Source organism: Etheostoma cragini, chromosome 23 (genome assembly GCF_013103735.1).
Source record: "Etheostoma cragini isolate CJK2018 chromosome 23, CSU_Ecrag_1.0, whole genome shotgun sequence".
Classification (NCBI taxonomy): domain Eukaryota; kingdom Metazoa; phylum Chordata; class Actinopteri; order Perciformes; family Percidae; genus Etheostoma; species Etheostoma cragini.
In genome coordinates, this window is record NC_048429.1 from 17,987,672 (window position 1) to 18,007,745 (window position 20,074).

At 39.6% G+C, this 20,074-nt stretch overlaps 3 protein-coding genes and 1 long non-coding RNA gene across 4 annotated transcripts in view; 2 read left to right on the plus strand and 2 right to left on the minus strand.

The window, feature by feature from the left end:
* Window positions 1-3,101, minus strand: part of gys2 (glycogen synthase 2) — a 48,961-nt gene extending 45,860 nt beyond the window's left edge. The window contains exon 1 of the mRNA XM_034863187.1: window positions 2,821-3,101. Coding sequence (XP_034719078.1) covers window positions 2,821-2,944 — 124 coding nt within the window. The 5' untranslated portion in view covers window positions 2,945-3,101. The remainder of the gene's footprint in view (window positions 1-2,820) is intronic.
* LOC117938573 overlaps window positions 1-20,074 on the plus strand; it is a 25,699-nt gene continuing 5,625 nt past the window's right edge. Inside the window, exons 1-2 of the long non-coding RNA XR_004655436.1 lie at window positions 1-11; window positions 640-645. This is a non-coding gene — a long non-coding RNA (uncharacterized LOC117938573). The remainder of the gene's footprint in view (window positions 12-639; window positions 646-20,074) is intronic.
* Window positions 8,485-9,808, plus strand: kiss2 (kisspeptin 2). The gene is made up of 2 exons (XM_034863221.1): window positions 8,485-8,684; window positions 9,437-9,808. Exons 1-2 carry the CDS (start codon window positions 8,591-8,593, stop codon window positions 9,679-9,681), a joined length of 339 nt encoding a protein of 112 aa, XP_034719112.1. The 5' UTR covers window positions 8,485-8,590; the 3' UTR covers window positions 9,682-9,808.
* Window positions 11,107-20,074, minus strand: part of ldhba (lactate dehydrogenase Ba) — a 21,295-nt gene continuing 12,327 nt past the window's right edge. The window contains exons 4-8 of the mRNA XM_034863202.1: window positions 19,313-19,486; window positions 15,068-15,241; window positions 14,184-14,301; window positions 13,119-13,242; window positions 11,107-11,983 (exon numbers count right to left, since the gene is read on the minus strand). Coding sequence (XP_034719093.1) covers window positions 11,816-11,983; window positions 13,119-13,242; window positions 14,184-14,301; window positions 15,068-15,241; window positions 19,313-19,486 — 758 coding nt within the window. The 3' untranslated portion in view covers window positions 11,107-11,815. The remainder of the gene's footprint in view (window positions 11,984-13,118; window positions 13,243-14,183; window positions 14,302-15,067; window positions 15,242-19,312; window positions 19,487-20,074) is intronic.

A 20,074-nucleotide genomic window follows, 5' to 3' on the forward strand; every position in this document is an offset into this window, starting at 1 on the left:
TCATCTCAGAGGTTTTATGCAGTCGACATTGGAATTTTTATTAACGGTTTGTTTTGGATCTTAAAAGCCCACTAGAGATGTGTCAGCTGCTACAACCATGTGTGAGACGGTGTGTTCAAACTTTTGGCCTGTAATTCTGAGAGCCTCCCAGGGGTCACGGATAAAGATCTCTGCTTGAGTGCATTCCTTTTTGATATCAATGAACGTCCGTTAGACTCAAGTCATTGCCAAATGAGTTGTTACAAAGCTAATTAAGACATCAGCTCCACACAAGCTTCATACCTCAGTATGTTCAGTGGAGATAATGGAGGTGGTGAGGGGGATGGTGCGCGCTCATAGAAAGGCTTGTATCACAAAGCTTTAAAATACTCTTATCAAACCTAAATGCTCAAATGGGTCTCCAGTAATCCTGAGGTTGATACTGAGCTATTTGGTGTAGTTTTTCATACACAAACAAAACTTTCTATTTTGCAACAGGCCAGAACATCTGGAAGTGTTTTTCCCAGCTTCTCACTTAAAAATGAAAAAAATGGATAAATATTGATATTAACGACCATCAACAATCATTGAGCCCATAATGAGCTCCAAAGTGCATCAGAGAGCAGGCGTTACATAACAGTTGACGGCAGGGAAAACAAGAGAAGGGTCAATAACCTTTATCTATTTGACAACATGACGATGTACTGCATAGAAGCAGGAGTACTCCCTTAGACTCACAGTATATTCCCAACTGTGAATGCACAGATATTAAACATGCAGATTCATGCAGGTTTTAGTGATGCAAGGGCTGCAGTTAAGTCAAAATCCAAGTTAACAGGAAAGAAAGGCATTTTAGAAATGTATGAAGTTACAGGTCTTCATGGGGCTTTCTGGATAGGAAGTGTTTTGGTTGGTTTTACTGTTTTTGTTTGGAAAAACGAATTGTTAGAGCTTAAGTGCGTAACTTTTTGGTATTAATGAACATCCGTTACATTTAAGCCATTACCAAGTGAGTTGCAACAAAGCTAATTAAGACTATCCGCTCCACAGAAATCTCTCTGTATTTATCAGTATGACCATGTTCACAAGATTGTGGCATCTGATGACTTTGGCACGCAGAAACAAGAGTGAAGATGATGACTTCTTCTGCAGAGTCCATGTTTTGTTAATGCTCCCTGTCCTCCGTGGCTACTAGCAACTGGAGGAGGAGGGGTGGGGGTGAAGCATGATTACTCAAGGCATGTATCATGTGGACACGCCACAGTTTTGTTGTCATTACTTCTAATTCCTCATGGGAGCAACAGAAACTACACACCATACCTTTAATTTTGTTTTAGTAATCAGATATGGTATCTGTGACTTTATATTTGTGTCTTTCAACCAAACCATTAAATGGCAGAAGAGGCAAGTAATGAATTACAATTACTTACGTTACTCTGAACTGAGAGTAGTTTCTCTGTGTAGTTTTACTTTTTAAATTAGTTATTAATATCTGTAATTTTACTTACACATGTTTTTTTGACGTATGGTACTATGGTACTAAATCTTAAATCAGATTCGTAAGGGGGTAAAAAAAAGTAAATACATGAGCTTTAACATTGCTTTGGCAAAGTATCGGTCAACAAATTAAAATCAAAATGGTTTTATGCTTTTTGAGTTTTTAGGTTTTGAGCCTTTATCAAAATCGTCGTCACAAAAAGACGACGATTTAATTAAATAAATATAACAAGTACAAATATATTAAATAAGTACCAATATCTGAGTAAACTTTATGAGATACTTTTAACTTAAGTAAAAGTTAAACAAAGTAACAGTACTTTTAGTTTAGTAGATTGTTTGTGTACTCTTTCCACCTCTGCAAAATGGTTCTACTGTTAGGTCCCACCCACCACAGGAGAATGTATTAGACATGTTGGTGCCAAAACCAAAAAATTTAATGTAGTCATGTAATCACTGGCAGACCATTTCCATACATGATTTGCTTAAATTGAATCTTCCCCAAAGTGCAGAGAATTATGACCTCAGCATCGTTGGTAGTACGGCTCTGTCTCAGTCAAGGTTAAAGTCAAGTCAGTTATTAGAAAATGTTAAACAGGGTGACACCCCACAGATTTCACAGCATATTTTGACACCCGTCCAGGAATTGATATATCCAATTTGTTCAGTGTTAAATTTGTTCATATTTGGGCCATTGATTTTATACATGGCTAAAATGGCCAAAGTAAAAGATCTTTCACAACGTAACTGCAGTTTAATGTTTAACTCTTCAGAGGGAATAGGCTCTGTCTCCATGCTCACTGGATTTCAACATTTTCTCTCTCAGGGGTTAAGAGACACAGTTTAAACAAAATACAAATACAACCAGACTTTTGAACTGCTAAATAATACGCATAGGTGGACATAGTTCATTTATTACTTTTAATGAAATGCTCTGTATTAAATTATTAATTAACAGTTGTTGCATTTAGAGAATCTTTACTGCCAAAGTCAGTTAATCTTTTCACTTGATGGATTTTGATCCAAAATGGATTAAAATAAATGAAATTAGTATGCCGCAAGTGCTTTAGGAACGTCAAATATCGTTTAGTTTTGCAATAGTTTGTAGAGCCTCAAAGATTAATCAATTAGTTGTCAACTTTTCAATGAATCACTATTTTGATTAACAAATCAGCTTGAGTAAAAAAATTTTAAAGAAATTTCAGATTTCTGCGTTTTTTTTTTCTTCATTACTTGCAGCCCCAATACTTTAAAGGATTGAACTCATGCTTACTGCTTGGATACATTATTTCAAACAGCTGACATCTTTCAGAAATGAAAGCATCATAACCCTTCTGATCTGACCTTTGTTGGTGACCTCCCAGGCCACCTCGAAGAGCAGCAGGTCCTCCACAGGCAGCTCGGCTTCCTCCCAGGCAGGCAGCACCCCGCTCAGCGACGTCATGGACAGGGAACGGGACAGCGGCATCTTAAAATGTCTGCAGGTCAGACAGACACCACTTGGAATTTAGAACTGTGGCAGTCTTTAAAATCCTTTAAACCGGCCTGAGCTCAGCTGGGACAGTCCACCAGGACAAGATAATACACACTGATGTGAGCAAAGAGCTCGAAGGACAACCACAATGGTTGACCTATGGACAGCCAGGCGCACATGTACACACAGGTGAAAGGTTTTGTTAAGTTGTTGCTGGGCTGAACTGAATGGGATTGTGAAGGGCAAATTAAAGAAACTAGGTCTCATGACTGGACAAAAATGCTAATATGTTCTTAAAGAATGTCACTATGACAGTGTATCCAATCGTGCATTTACAATACACATCAGTACAAGACTGTTGGCTACATTACTTAGCTTTTCATTTTTTTGTGTTTAGTTTATTTGACAGGGGCCATGCTTGTTTAACAGTGGAAACTGTGAATGAGCCAGTGTTAGAATATAAGGTTTTAGTATCACTTCTTGCTGCCAACCTCAGCACATTGCAAAGCCAAGACAGACTATTTACAAGCAGCAGTCTTTGTTTTGACTGCTCACACACTTTAAACATAAATGTACAGCCTTACATTCCATGGTGCATGGTCCCATTGCTAACAATTTTCTAACAAAGAACAAACAAAGAATCTCTCACAGTCCAATGAGCTGACTCTGGGGTGTATGGGGGGTCCTCCACAGGTCCAGCACGCTACTGCACATAACGTGAGAGTGGAATTAGTCCAACAAGAATCAGCTGAGACAAATAACTCACCTGCCACTTCTCTCCACTGCAGCTGATTGCAGACCACGCCCAGCTCCAAAGGTATAGGCTATCAAGGCTCTGAATTTCCGAATTTGCACATTGTGTGTTTTTAATGGTACAATTACGATAAAGGCATTCTATTCTATTTTATTTTCATCTGTTATTCCTGGCCAGATATTACAGGGTTTTCTTGTTTGCTAACAAGCATTGGGAAATACTGAAATCAAATTTTCAAAATTCTTCTTATATTACCAACATACATCTTGGACAAACAGGTAATATCGCTTCAAAAACTCACTCAAACCGTTTAAATACTTTATACATGTCTCACAATGAGCTCGGCGGACCAAAACACAGGCAACACCTCTCACTCAGAAAGCAAATATCGTCACTCATGACACACTGACCAAAGAAAGGCAGACAACGGGGAGCATTACATAAATTGTGAACTTCATCTTTGAAGTTTGCATGATTTTCAACAAATATCATTATTTCATTATAGAGTAAGAATCACACCTTTCCATCTGACAGCACTAAAGTTTAAGAAACAAGAATAAGTTAGAAACAGGCGTTGATGTCTTATTTTTTTCCGTATCTTTGCATAAAGTCATTCCTCATGAAAAAATGACATGAAATTCCAGGGCTGAAATAATAATTACAAAAAAACCTCAACTAAATGCGTGATAACTCACAATAAAATCAGCTGTTTGGAATGATTATCACTTCAGTTTATTTAAGATTTTTCTCTTTATTTCAATATAGTCCTGCAGAAATGCTGACACACAAAATCTTTACATGTTAAACAACATTTTGAAATCTCAAAGAGCAAAACTACACACCATTTCTCAGCCTTTCACTCAGTTTTCAATTGCATAAAACGCTTTTTCAATTAAAGAAAACATATGTGTTCATAATACTACAGACAATTCTCTACCTAAGACACAACAATCTGACAGGAAGTTACTTTCCTTCCTTCCCAACCAATTAAAATGCTACACTTATTCACACCCACACTCCTCACATGTGCAAACACTAACTGCTCAACTGATAACAATCACTGCTTTTGTAAAGGTCAAAAGTCAGATTTTTAACAATGGACAAAGAGCTAGGGGTTTTTCTAGTCCTACAGTTTTTCTTGATTGCTTTGATGGAGTAGTCAACTCAAACTCCACATTTTCAAAACAGTTAACACACAGGCACTCATGGTCAAAATGACACATTTTGTTTGCAAAAGGCTTTAACTGTGCCCAAAACATTTAAAATATGCAACAAAAGCCTTCAAACAACATACCGTTTTTATGAGCTCTTCCAATCAACCATTACACAGTGGACAAGAAAATACAAAATACAGCACTCGGTGCCAACCAGTGCACCACTGCTTGCCATTGTAGCTTTCATTCCGGTGCCATTTGTTGTCAAATTTATATTCTTGCAAAGACTTGGATCCAAAATCCGCCATGCAAACTTTATGGATTCAATTGGTTCCTATTTTTGGTGGCTGACAACTAAAATAATGTGAATATTGCGCAAAATACATGGAAACCATAATAAAATCTTTTAGTGTATAAGAAATTAAGAAAATGACAATAAAATGTATTAAAGTATAAACATCTATTACGGTAGATTATAGGAAATAGCCACTGTTGATATTCAGTCTCTTGTGTCTTGACGATGGGGCCACATGGCCTCATCCACGCAGATAGTTTTTGTTTGGTTACCTTAGCAAAAAAAAAAATGGAGTTTGGACTGCTTGAATGACATCATTGTTACTGTTCTGGGGACAATGTGTCTATCCAATGAGAAAGGGTTAACACATTTGCAAGAGGTGTCTTCTGCTCTGCTTAGACAGTGATGATGAAAACCAAGTAGATCCCAGTTTCTTTAAGCAGGTCAAAGCAATCAAGAAACACTACCACAACTAGTCAAAGCCCTTTTGCTAGTACAGGAACCATTCACACACATTCACACACTGTGGCCGAGGCTGTCGTACAAGGTGCCACTTGCTCATCAAATAAACACACACACACACACACACACACACACACACACACATTTACACTCCGATGGAACAGCATCAGGGGCAACGCGGGGTTCAGTGTCTTGCCAAAGGACACTTCGACATGGGACTGCACCAACCTTCCCATAGGGAGGCGACTGCACTGACACTGAGCCACAGCCGCCCCAAGGTGGAAGAGTTGGAAGAAGAGGTGGAGGGTAATGGAAAAGTGATTGTTTTTGACCGTTGTATTTAAGCTAATGAAAAAAAACTTTAAAAAGGCACCTTAAAAATAGTATAAAATGAAATAACTTATAAAATGAATGTACACACCAACACTTCACAGTAAAGATGCACAAGAAATATGGGGAGAGAGCAAGAAAGGGGGTGATATTGGAGGATGGTTAGCATCAGACCAGAATACTTGGCCAGGGAGACTATTTTTGTTGTTGTAGTCCTATGGAGCCCTCTGGCTTGTTATACGTGTGGTGCAACAATGTCTAAAATTCTTTTTCCCCATGGGACCATGACAACAATTATATGACCACAGACATTTTTGTGGAAACTGAGAATATTTAGTACCTCTTGAATATGAAAATAAGAGTTTATGTATGAAAGAATTCCCGTTTTGACGGCAAAGAATAGCACAAAGTCAGAATATTCTTTGAATTACACATTCTCAAAAAGTTTCATTTCAATATTCTCAAACTTTAATTTAATACTAAAGATTATTTTGGGGGGTTTTCCCTTTATGAGATAGAGACAGTGGACACACATAAAAGGGGATGACACGCAGCAAAGGGCCGCAGACTGGAGCAAGCGCTTATACTGGGTGAGCTAGAGACCACACCTCTTTATTTTCATATGCATTCAATGTTCTCATGATCTATTTCCTGAACCTTAGATTTCTGGAGATGTTGACATTTGTCCAGAAAATAATTCACTTACAAGGGTGGAAGAATTTACACATGTGTACAATATTGTGATATTGCAATTCATGTTAAAAATGTTCACAGTAGACATAGATCATCATCACCATCACAGTCATCTGCAGCACTGTTGTCATCACCAGCATCTCTAATTATCCTGGCTCATCATCATTGTCGTCATCATCATCATCATCATCATCATCATCATCATCATCATCATCATCATCATCATCATCATTGTCATCATACACCTCAAGAAACATCATTGATACAAACTGTGAAGCTGTGGGCCGAATGGGTCAACAGCACTTAATCTATTAATCAAACCATAATTTTTTTATCGAGTCATTTCTTTCCTTTTCTATTGTGTCATGGTTTGGTTACGCATCCTTCAAGTTTGCCTCGGACCAGCTCCTAATTATGATGTTAAAGTAACTGACTGCTGGGGGACTTCCTTTGACACACTGGGCTCCTCTCCCCTCCCTTTCCATCTGAGGGGAGGGGCGAGAGAGCACAAGAATACAGGGGTGAGAGAGCACAAGACTCTGGGAAAGGGAAGAAGTCAAGTTAGTAACACGCATTAATGGAATGAGGTTGCATACAGATGGAGAGAAAGAGGAAGAGCGAGGTGCTCAGTGCATCATGGTCCGTCAGCAGTCTAGGCCTATAGCAGCGTAACTAAGGGATGGTTCAGGACTCTTCTGAGCCAGCCCTTACTACAAGCTTTATCGAAGAGGAAATCTTAAGCCTACTCTTAAATATGGAGACGGTGTCTGCCTCCTGAACCCAAACTGGAACCTGGTTCCACAGGAGAGGAGCCTGATAGCTGAACGCTCTGGCTCCCATTCTACTTTTTTGAGACTATAGGAACCAGTAACAAGTAACCCTGCATTCTGGGAGCGCATTCTGGGAGCGCAGTGCTTTGATGGGGTAAGGTACTATGAGCTCTTTAAGATAAGATGGTGCCTGACCATGAAGAGCTTTGTAGGGGAGAAGAATGATATTAAATTATATTCCAGATTTTAAAGGAAGCCAATGCAGAGAAGCTAAAAAAGGAGAGGCGTGATCTCTTTTCCTTGTTCCTGTCAGAACACGTGCTGCAGCATTCTGGATCAGCTGAAGAGTCTTCATGGACTTTTTCAAGCTGCCTGATAAAAAAGAAATTGCAGTAATCCAGCCTAGAAGTAACAAGTGCATGGACTTTTTCTGCATCATTTATAGACAGGATGTTCCTGATTTTTGCAATACGGTGAGGCCGGGTTGATGCCATCCAGAAATTCTTGTAACTAACGCAGCTCTGTGGAGCTTATTCCCCAGAGGCCTTGTGCTATCTCTCATCACAGTTTTCCTGGGATAAGGATGGCATCATGGTCACAGCTGCAGCCGTGGTCTTGCTCGGAGTCCTGCTAAGCTCTTAACTGCTACAACTATTTTTTCTAGTTGTTGTTCCTTTATCTTTATTGCCATGTGATGCTCACTTTGTGCCTTGGTCCTCTCTCCCTGCAACACATTGTTGTATTACGCGCATGGAAGTCTAGAATTAAAATAGAATAGAGTAAAAGCACGGGTACTCAGCCCACCATCTTTGCATTACAGTAGCCAAACTGGAACCTGGATTGTGCAATTACACGTCCTGATGTTCCATCACTTTGCCATTTTTCAACATATTATCTTGTATTGGATGAATGATCCCAGTAGCAAACTGGCATCATTTCCCAGAAATGATGATACATTTCAGCGCCGCCACCAGCAACAGACAGCTCTGCAATTTCCAGTGCAGAGACGCAGGAGGCTGTGATTGGCTGTAAGCCGCAAGAGCACAAGGTCACCTAGTGGAAATATAAAACAGGTCTGATAGGAGTGAACGTGTTCGTACCTGGTGAGGGAGGTAAACAGTGGATCTTTAATCTGCATTGTTTGGACGACAAGTGAGAGAGGAATTGTGTCTTTTGTCCAACATGAGACTTGTGGCTCTGGTTGTGATGTGCGGGCTGATTGTCAGAGGGAGTGTGGGAGCAGCTCCGCCAGGATTTGACTCTGCACATGCAACAGGTGGGCAACCTCATGAGATGAATTTGACCTAATATACACATATAACTATACGACTGTATCTGATATTGTTCTTGATTGAAAAGAGTACATTTTGGTGGGAGGTTACTAGGTAGGATTTATCAACCTGGGTACTTAATACAATTTTTAGCCTACTTGCGCTTTGCTTGAATATTTCCATTTTATGCTAATTTCTATATGTCAGTACTTTCTACTCCACCACATTTGGTTTCTTTGCTGAATCCTTTTCTTTAGAAAACACATATGTCCAATTTATGAAATCTAATTTAATTAACTCTCCAGTCTATTAAACAGTTCAAATGACAGAAAATGTAGTTTAACAGAACTGAATAAATAAAATGTTAACTTCTACTATAAGTGTGTGTGCGTGTGCATGTCTTATATATGAATATATAGTAGAAGTGAAATTTGTTGAAACGCATAATGATAAATTTACTTGCTGTCTTAATCTCAAATGCAGTGTTATGCAGAGTACCTTGAATGACATATTGAGTGAATATTATTGTTTTTGTAGTTTGATATTTTAAAAATGGAAAGGGACAAGAGAAGGAAATTAGCCTGTTAATCTAACTCTGGCTCAATTACAGTTACTTTGCTGTTGATTAATAAGCACTGTCCCTGTCAAATAAACAAATAAATGAAATTTAATACCTAATAACAGCAGCAGGCTGCAGGTGCATGTAGTCAGCTAATGTATCCAGCTGTGAGCTGATGTTTGCTGTTGTTGTCCTCAGGATCAGTCCTCTCTTCACTCAGGAGAAGAATTGAGGGAGACTTGTTGGTGGAGGACACCAACCCGTGTTTCTCCCTGAGAGAGAATGAAGACCAGTGGCAGCTCCTGTGCAATGACCGCAGGAGTAAATTCAATTTCAACCCATTCGGCCTCCGCTTTGGGAAACGTTACAATGGCTATGTTTACAGAAGAGCCGTTAAAACAGCCAGGACAAATAAAGTTTCGCCCCTTTCTCTCTTCTCGTGAGAACTGGAGGTGCCTACTTGAAACAGACGTGTCTTCTGAGGATTTGTGTTCCCTTGGTCCGTTTGTGTTTAAAAAGGCATTTTTCGTCAGATAAAAATGTTTCTGTGAATAAAACTTTTGTACCTACCTTCACTGTGAATTTCTTTTAGGAATTACGAGAGACTAATTAAAGAAACTATCACAATAACTACATTGAGATAAGGAAAAATAATCAAATAACATTTTATAACATTTGTTTGCTCTTAGTCATCTCAGTATTAAGGAACCGCAACTGTAACAGTCCAGTCAGTGGACTTATATCATAAAGGGGAAGACTAATATTACACAAAAAAAGCACTCTGTGGTGAACCAGTTATCATTTTCTGCAGTAGCTTTATCCAACCATAAGATGACACTGCAGTGCCTTTTTAAATGACATACAGAGGTCCTTCAGTAGCCAGATTTGGGGTGCATTATTCTGCAAATAGGCATCATATATGTTTGTATTAGGTAAATTAAAACAATCATTAGACCCAAAATAAAAAACTATTTAAAGGGTAACATTTTTTAAACCTGGACCCTATTTTCCCATGTTTTTGTGTCTTACAACAATCTTTAAATTGGTCTTGAAACATTTAAATGGAAAGGATCCCAACAGAGGCCAACCTTTGTAATGTTCTTTTAGTTTAATATTAAACTGAAAAGTTGTATAGCCAAACCCACCAGACTCATTTAAATAAACAGTGATTATTTCATCAAGAAACACACATAAGGTTGACAGAAACAAAATTAAACCAAAATCAAAACCAAATGCTGTCTTGTTGAGCGCTCTCAGTCGGCCGGATGTTAAGAGCTCATCCTTGGGGTGAAGGATGTGCGACAAAACTCTATGATTGGCTGAATGGAGAGGTTCTCAGCCCTCACCATCACCTTCATGGTACCAGACAAGCAAGTTTAGATTTTAGCTGAGCAGAGAGTTTACCAAACCACAGTGATTCCACAAAACACCCCAAATCTACGTAAATAAAGTCTTTACAACTGAACTGATTATTGCGGTGAATACAAATATACCTGTTTACTTAGTGTCCAAATTAAATTTCTGCTTAGGGAGACTAGTAAAGATACTTTGACTTTGATTAATGTTTCAAACACCATTTCCAGGATAATACAGTCTGTTGGAACTTTAAAAATGTTAATTGCAGTCAAGAAATACAGAAAACTTAATCTTTATTATTCTACTTCACGATGATTCCTAAATTCCAAGCATTTGATCTTATAGGTGCAATTCAAATAAATAAATCTAACATTTTCCGGAAATTTTATTTAACCCTCCTTCTGTTCTCTCTAAACTGTGTATTCCTATGTAAAGCAGTGCTTATTTTTCCACAAAAAATAAAAGCTAAAACTTTTTTGAGTTATTTTAGAAAAATCAAACACATACAAACATTACCCTTCATCAGGTTCAAATTTATTAAGTTACACACAACACAAGGTCAGACAGTAACAACTGAAGTTTGAAAAAACTGGAGCTGGACATTTGCATTCCTTTCCTTCTACGCCATCTCCCTTTGCTAACACTGAGGAAACAGGAGGGCAAGAAACATTCAACTTCACACTCACATTGTCAGTGTTGACCCAAGTGTGCAGGCGTACCACTTTAAGACGAAAGCAGAAGGAAAACAGCGTCCTTTTAGGGTCTCTCTCTCTCTCTCTCTCTCTCATTCCCGGTAGGGAACTAAAGGAACAACGCAGTACACTAAGTGTTGGAGGAAGACAGTGAGTTTTTGAGGGTTGCATTTGATCCTGGTCCAGTTGAACGTACACAGGTTGGCTTTTATCTCTTAACACAAACAGTCACACAGCAACTTCAGCCCACTAACTGTTGGGTAGCAAATGTGGGTATTTTTTTCAAGGAGCTTACCAGTTTAGACTTAAATGGGATTTGCAGGTAGTAGGTGGTGACCTAATGACAAACCAGGCTGGTTGATGTATGCGTAGACCTGAAATTCTCCCTGGAACAAACTCTTAAAATCACTGGTATTCTCCTTCAAAATAAGAGTGCTACAGTCTAAGAGTGAGTAACATTATAAACGGAGTGTGTGCGTGTGGACAAGCCTCTCTGCATCATGGGGTTGTATTATGAGCATGGGTGTGTTCAGATGTCCTTCAGGTCCTTCTGGATGCTCCACAGCGTGTTGGCGCTCTTCTTCAGCTGGCCCACCTCGGCGTCCGTCAGGGTCATGTTGACCACGCTGCTCACGCCGCTGCTGTTCAGCACGCAGGGCAGAGACAGAAAGACCTCCTCTCCAATAGCATACATGTCCTGGGAAAAAAAAGACAAACTTGAACAAAATGCACTAGAAAAGGTATCCAAGGAGGTTTATAGGGCGAATAGTTTGTCTTTGGAAATACACCTTAGTGGTGGAAGAAGTATTGAGATCCTTTAGTTAAGTACAAATTCCACACTTTAAATTACAAGCAAATATCTTGCATTGAAAATGTCACTTAAGCAAAAGTATGTAAGTATCATCGGGAAAATGTAGTTCAAGGTTTTTGAACCCACTGTGGGAAAATCTTCACATTGTAGGAACTAGAAACGGTCAAAACAGTCCTGTCAATTAACTAACTGTTGAACAGTCTAGTCATTTCAGCTCTACATATGGTTTTATAATAAATAACTGTTTTACAAACTACATGTGTTTTGTGCTTAACCATCTTACCGTATTGGTCCAAACATAAGAAAAATTATAAGACGACCCCCCTCCCCCCCCTTTCAAGACTCACTTTTGAAAAAATTAAATAAATACTTTTTGAAGACCAAAAATAAATCTAAGAAAAACACATTGATAAAAACAAGGTAGGGTGCTGTTTTTAACACCTTTAAATAAAATAATATTTACAATATCTTTTTCAATGAAAGTGTCATATTTAATGGTAAATGTTTCTAAGGCCTTCAGCTGAATGACTGCTCTGGTATTGACTATCCCATCATTCAGTCTTTCATTTTTTGAAAAATAAATTGATTATTGATCATTTTATTTATATATTTTATAGCTGACTATACTAGCTAACATCTGCATTGGCCGTTAAGGTGAAGTCTCTTACGTTCTAAATCCAGCCTCTGCAACTTAAGCAGTGACACTATCAGCTGGTTAGAGTCGAGCTGAGGGACGTACTATTACATACCGGACACGTAACGTATTCAGTTCTGTGTGATAAATGTTCTTGGTCTTGGATTTTGCTAAATGAATTTCTAAATAAATGCGATTATGTTTTGTTTGTTTTTTCCTTCATGACAAAAATTTTGACTGATGCGACTTTTACTCCGGAATGACTTATGATCTGGAAAAAATGGTATTGTTATCGGCTAGGTTAACCTTTAAGCTGCTGTGTGCCTTTGTGTAATGAACCCAGGTGAGCTGTAGCCGTTTGTAACAGAGTGTGTGTGCGTGTCATACCTTGACCATGGTGGAGACAGGATGGACACGGCTCATGTTCTTGACGATGCTCTCAGTCAGGTCTGCCACGCTCAGACCAATGGCCCAGTTAGTGTAGCCTTTCAGCTTGATAACCTCATAGGCACTGTGATACAAAGAAGCGCTCTCTTAAGGGCTGTGCAGTGTGCACCAAAGGCAGCTACTCACTCATTATGTCATGTATGTGCATTAAAGACCAATCAGCAGGGTGTGTCAACTTAAATTACTTTTTACAATCACAGCTTAAGATGGCAATATTATTCAACCCCTTTTTCAACAATTATTAGTTTTCTTACACATAAGATGGTAAATATGCTTTTGACATCACTTGAAAATACACACTGATCTAACCCTAAACTATGCTTATAAGAATACAATGAATGACATGCTTGCTATCCTGTTGGTTGCTAGCTCGCAGGTAAGTATGTGTAAACTTTGGAAATTTTCTGGAAGATCAGATTTGTAACTCAGAATCACACAGGCCACTGGAACTTGTTAAATATTGACACAGAATCAATGATTGTGTACATGATAGCAGTCATCAGTCAATTTAATCATTTAAAGATGTATTAAATCTTTTTGTCTCATGTTTTATCTCCATCTAACAGCCATGACAGAATGCAGCCTACACTCAGAGCTAAAACTACAGACTACAACTCTCTGGCTGTGTCTCCACGTCTTTACTGGATGTATGTAAATCCTATAGCAGGATCATTCTACTTACATAGAAAGGATTTGTCCTGAAATGGATGCACTGTGCCTCCACTAAAAGGTATCACAAATGCTAGTGGAATGAGCTGAACAGAAAGAGCCATCAGAACTTTGGCTTCTTACAGATATTTTTGGGATATGATTAGTCTTCTCTACTGGATGATGTCAATAGATATGACACCTAAGTGTTTGTGTGACGCAAGGTAAAACAATGCAACTGACAGATATTTAGATTAAATATCAATTAAGTTTTTTTTAAACTCAAGCCTAACTCTATATTATTGGTCATACTTCTGTTTCCCTGGATGCCCCTCTCTCATTTTTATACAACCATACCTGTCCACTACAGCCTTGTGTGTGGCCTTCCACTGTTCTTTATCACCATCAGTGCCAATATCAGGATTCAGCTTCTGCAGATTGACTCCTGCCACGTTAGCGCCGCTCCACACTGGCACTGAAAACACACAAGCACATGACATCATAACTTGAAAATACAAACTGTGATGCAACTGTCAAATATGCTCGCTATGGTGTTCCTGGTGGCTGCTAGTGCGATCTTCCTGTAAAATCAGATTTGTAGAACGGCCACGTGCACACATGTACGCACAGTCTATGTTTTTCAAATGACCTTCCCTTTTTCAGTGTAACTTCAACAGAGAAACTACCCTGATGATGCCCTGCATACAACATATATCTGTTACACAAGGATGTAACGATGCATCGTAAATCGGTTACAGTAAAATCAATATCAATTTGTAAAGATTACGACCAGTTGAGATAAAAGAAAAAAAAGAATTGAGATTCAATTTTTAAACGGCCTAAGGTGTAATCTACTTTGAATATACTTGCTTAATGTCAGACGTCACTTTGCGTTCTTGGTTCATATATTTTAAGAGATTTCTTTTATTTAGTTTTATTGATGTGGGATTTGTTTCAAAAATCTGATTATTAATTTAATTTGTTATTTAAAATAAAATACAATTTCAGTTGCAGTTTTGATAAGGACTGTTTAATCTTTTTCCACAATTTATATAAAGGAATATTTTAGTAATTTGTTTGCAGATTTGTTTAAAAAAAAAAATCAAAAGAAAAGCGTACTGTAATCTTAAAATTGCGTGTTGATCAAATTGTGACTTGGCGTATGTTACATCCGCATTGACAGATATTCCTATGATTGTTAAGTGATAATAAATGACAGTCTGGCCCCCAAGTGTACCTACCGCTGGTGTCTCCATGCTCGCCCAGCACCCAGCCGTTAAAAGAGCTGGCGTGGATGCCAAGGCGTTCGGCCATCATGTAGCGGAAACGGGCTGAGTCCAGGTTGGTGCCGCTGCCGATGACGCGATTCTTTGGCAGACCACTCAGCTTCCAGGTCACATAGGTCAACACGTCAACTGTGGAGGGTGTGTCACAACCAGAAGGTATTGATCGATATGTAATATACACACAAAACATGCAAACCCGTTCTTACCCGTTCTCACCACTAACATGTAAAATAAAATAAAAAAAGGTTAGTCTCATTAATAGATACAGACTCAAAGGAGACCTTGTAGCGTCTTCTACATAGTATGATGAGCGACAATAGTAGTGAGTGGTATTTTTCTATTTTTCTATTTTTATTTTTTTTTATTTTTATTTTTGTTATTGCCACTCTTCATTCTAACCCGTCAGACACCGCCTACCAAGAGCCTGGGTCTGACCGAGGTTTCTGCCTAAAAGGAAGTTTTTCCTCGCCACTGTCGCACTGTTGCTTGCTCTGGAGGAGACTACTAGAACTGTTGGGTTCTTGTAAATTCTGGAGTGTGGTCTATCTGTATAGTGTCTTGAGATAACTCTTGTTATGAATTGATACTATAAATAAAAAAAATTGAATTATTAGAGACAAAAAAAATCAGCATAAGGAGATGGGTGATAGGTCAAAAAACACTGGACTTTCACAAAGGTTATTTTGTAACCTAGTGTCGCTTTTACCAACCATCCGCAGGCTGCAACGCGGAGGAGGGTCTGACTGTTCCACAAAGCATTCTGGGATGGGAGATAAACATGCTCTGGTTTACTGGCATTTCATAAAACCAATCACAACCCTTTTGGGCAGTGCTAAGCGCTGAGAGGAGCTGCTGAAAAGTTAAGGCTGCACAATTATTCAAATTTTAATCGCAATCACGATTTTGACTTCCCACGATCAAATTTGCGTGATCGAGCCCATTTTTTTTAAAGCGTCATTTCAAAGAACGCTCTGTTTTTTTTTTTGCATAGCGCATCTACCGCTACTACCGTCAGACTAATCAGTTGTTCCTGCACCGTGAAGCTTAGTCTCTAGATGTAGACAGTCACAGAGGACAGAGTAACGGGAGGAAAACTCAACAGACAGCAGTCGGTTATACGTCGGTCTCAAGGTTTACCAGTTTACCAGTAAACGCTATCTTGTCCGGTCTGTTGTTTTTCAGACAACAGCAGTGACCAGTTAGTGCTAGTATCGTCTGTAAGCTGTTAGCTCCTCTAGGACGCACCGGTGCTAATTTCCTCGCATCCGCTGCAATGCTGTTTATATGGATATGGTTAAATTTTGCGTTATATGACCCATTTTGTCTGTAAAGCCGTGCCTGTGTTTGATCTTTCCACTCTCTTTCGTCTATTCTCCGAGCAGCCCGCCCACACAGCGGCCGCTAGTCCACACTTCTGACATTTGTTTACAGTTTTAATTTTTGAAATGTTTTAACACAGCTGTATATTGTTAAATATGAGGGGCAAACCTGCATTTGTACCAGTGTTGCCGCGGGTAACTGCTATAGCTGCGGCCAAGGCGAAGAACACAGAAGAAGTTATTGGATGCAACTAACTTCAGGTAGTACAGTGACAGCGTGTGAGACAGAGCTGTTGGACCTGGGCCAGAGATGTGACCCTCGGCCAGAATATCATAGTTAATAAAAATGCAGCGCAGTGACGATACAGACATTACATACACACGACATGTGGATCCGCCGTTCGACCCGTAACGAACCCGTTCATAATGATCAGCCGTCTCTCTGTGAGTTGCGTCCAGCACACTCCCTCTCGCAGTTATAAATAGCCTATGTGACAATAAAATTTGTTTTGGTTAAACCAAATAATCGTGGAATAATCGCGATCAAAATTTCGATCAAAATAATCGTGATTATTTTCTTGGCCATAATCGTGCAGCCCTATGAAAAGTAGTTGTGCTAGAGAAAATTCAGATTGGTCAGATAGTCTAGCGTTTAAGTTTCCCCAAGCGCGTTAAGAATGGACGCCAAAGGCATTAAGGGGAGCCTTTCTGCGACAATAACTAATGCCAAAGACCCCTGATCGCTGGGAGTAAGACTGTGTTGACCAAACCTTAAGACGATGCAGACGAGTGTGTAGGGATGTCCCGATCAGCTTTTTTGCCCACCGAACCCTGACCTGATTTCTTTTAAGTATTTCCTGAATCCTGTTTAGATACTTCTTTCAATTTCAATTCAAATTGATTTATAGGCGGCATCTCAAAACAACCTACTTGCACAATTCAATACACTTAGTTTTAAGTATATAGTGTACAGGTAGGGGCGGCTGTGGCTCAGTGGTAGAGCGGTTGCCTGCCAATTGGAAGGTTGGTGGTTCGATCCCCGCCCCTGCAGTCATTGTCGAAGTGTCCTTGGGCAAGACACTGAACCCCGAGTTGCCCCAGGTGCTGCGCATCGGAGTGTGAATGTGTGTGAGTGTTTATCTGATGAGCAGGTGGCACCTTATATGGCAGCCCCGGCCACAGTGTATGAATGTGTGTGAATGGTGAATGTTTCCTGTAGATGTAAAAGCGCTGTGATCAGTCGTTAAGACTGGAAAAGCGCTATATAAATACAGCACATTTACATATTAAAACGGTGATGGGTTTGTGATTATGACAGGACTGTATTAGGAATGATGAAAATAAGATGGTATTGTCAGAACACAAAGGAGTCGATGCAGTTTAATCCAGACCAGAACTTTACTTGAGGTGTTGAAGGATTTACACAGCACACTAGGGTACACTGTTTGGCAGGTAATGGCTATATGTGCATTTAGCTATATGTGTAGGTGATTAGGAATATCTCTGTTTTCATGCATCGCGCACACAGCTGTTGTCTCCCTCTCGCTCCGCAGAGCATTTATCTTGAGGTGACAGCTGGAAGTGTTCATACTGACGCATGCACACAGGCACGGTCTTTCCGACAGTAGATAACGCAAAAGGTCAGTGCACTGAAAGTACCCGGATAACCCCCTAAAAACGGCCAAAAAAGTATATTGTGGAACGATGGACCCTAAATGGTTGCCATCTTGATTACAAGGCGGAAACTACTACAAAACTACTATTTTTAACTACAACAAACTACTATTTTTTGTGACTGTCATTGGCACTCTTCATTTTTACCCCAACAGGTTTTCAGACACTGCCTACCAAGAGCCCGGGTCTGTCCGAGGTTTCTTCCTAAAAGGGAGTTTTTCCTTGCCACTGTCGCACTGTTGCTTGCTCTGGAGGGAACTACTAGAACTGTTGGGTCCTTGTAAATTCTGGAGTATGGTCTAGAGAGTCTAGACCTACTCTATCTGTAAAGTGTCTTGAGATAACTTTTGTTATGAATGGATACTATAAATAAAATTGAATTGATTCAATTGAATGAATAAAGGGAGGGACCAGGGACGTCAACTGGCAGCTGATTGGACAAACATCACGTGGGTCTGGCTTCTGTGTCAGATTTTGAGAGGAGCTTGTCATTTCCGGTAAAGTGTTTTGACGCACATTTTTCCTTTTGGGACAATACGTGGTCAGAAAAAAGTGGTCACTACGGCAGTAAGTGGTCAGTGCACTTTAGCAGAGTACTGACAAAGTATGCGGGATAGACACTGCCACAGTATCTGTAAAGACACTTTACAAATAGAGTTGGTCTAGACCACGCTATAATTTACAAAAACCCAACCCAATTCTAGTAATTCCCCCAAGAGAAAGCATTTTGTGCGACAGTGTCGAGGAAAAACTCCTTTAGGAAGAAACCTTGGACAGACCCAGGCTGTTGGTAGGCGGTGTCTGACAGTGGTGGTTGGGGGTGTGACAAACAGTGGCAATAACTAATCAAAGATAATGGAACTAGGACTAGTATTATTAGTTGTAGTTCATGGTGTAGCAGAGCACTGCAGGGCATACACATACTTTTATCTGCCTAGATTTTAAAGCTGCACAACTTTTTGTTTACAAAAATAACTAAGTTAACAAAGTAACTAAAAGATTCCTTCAGCCTAAAACATTTACTAAGTGCAGCTAGCATTTTTGTTAAACTCTCATTAAATCAACTTCTTCTACTTAAAATGGTTAATAACAATCTGCCGTTAATGATTGGAGTAAGGTGATCAGGATGACCAATTCCAAAATGCCCATATCCAATCCAATACTTCCCGATCGGGACATCGCTTAATGTGGGCGTTATTGTATTTACCAGGGTTGGAGACCACGATGATTGTGCAGTTGGGGCTGTACTTGATGATCTGGGGGATGATGGCCTTGAAGACGTTGACGTTCCTCTGCACCAGGTTAAGGCGGCTCTCCCCCTCCTGCTGGCGAACACCGGCCGTCACCACAACCAAGCGAGAGTTGGCTGTTACTGCGTAGTCTGGAGGGAGGGAGAGAGAGAGAGAGAGAGAAACAAGATCTGATGAGGGATGTCTTGGGACGTATTTCTTTGCAGTGCAGATGTACTGTATGTGAGCAGCAGGAGGGGTCTGGGTCTTTTTCCAATACCGGCGACTGACTTTTAAAACTTTGCCTGAACCGAAACATAAAACTCACACGGAACAAAGAACGGCTTGTTTATTTATAAGGTCATATGTGAAAAAATGTTAATTTAATTTATAAAAAATGTGATAACTTAAAATACCCTTTTCACGGGCGCTCAGATAGCTCAGTAGGTAGCACGGGTGCCCATAACTAGAGGTTTACTCGATGCAGCGAGCCAGGGTTCGACTCTGACCTGTGGCCCTTTGCTGCATGTCATTCCCCCCTTCAGTTGTCCTGTCAAATAAAGGCCTAAAATGTCCAAACAAATCTTTAAAAAAAAAAAAAAAAAAAAACTTGTTCACCTCTAAATTGCTGTTAAATGACAAAAAACACCACCATGCGGGAAAAGGGTTCTTTAGGGTGTTTTCACACCTGTAGGTTTTTTGCTTTGGTCCGAATCGGTTGGTGAGTTTGTAAACTTGGA

What these genes read in the sequence shown, in the direction of transcription:
- kiss2 (XM_034863221.1), top strand. Translation starts at nt 8,591, where the DNA reads ATGAGACTTGTGGCTCTGGTTGTGATGTGCGGGCTGATTGTCAGAGGG. An exon ending in TGACTCTGCACATGCAACAG is followed by an intron (nt 8,685 to 9,436) that starts GTGGGCAACCTC and finishes TGTTGTCCTCAG; the next exon opens with GATCAGTCCTCTCTTCACTC.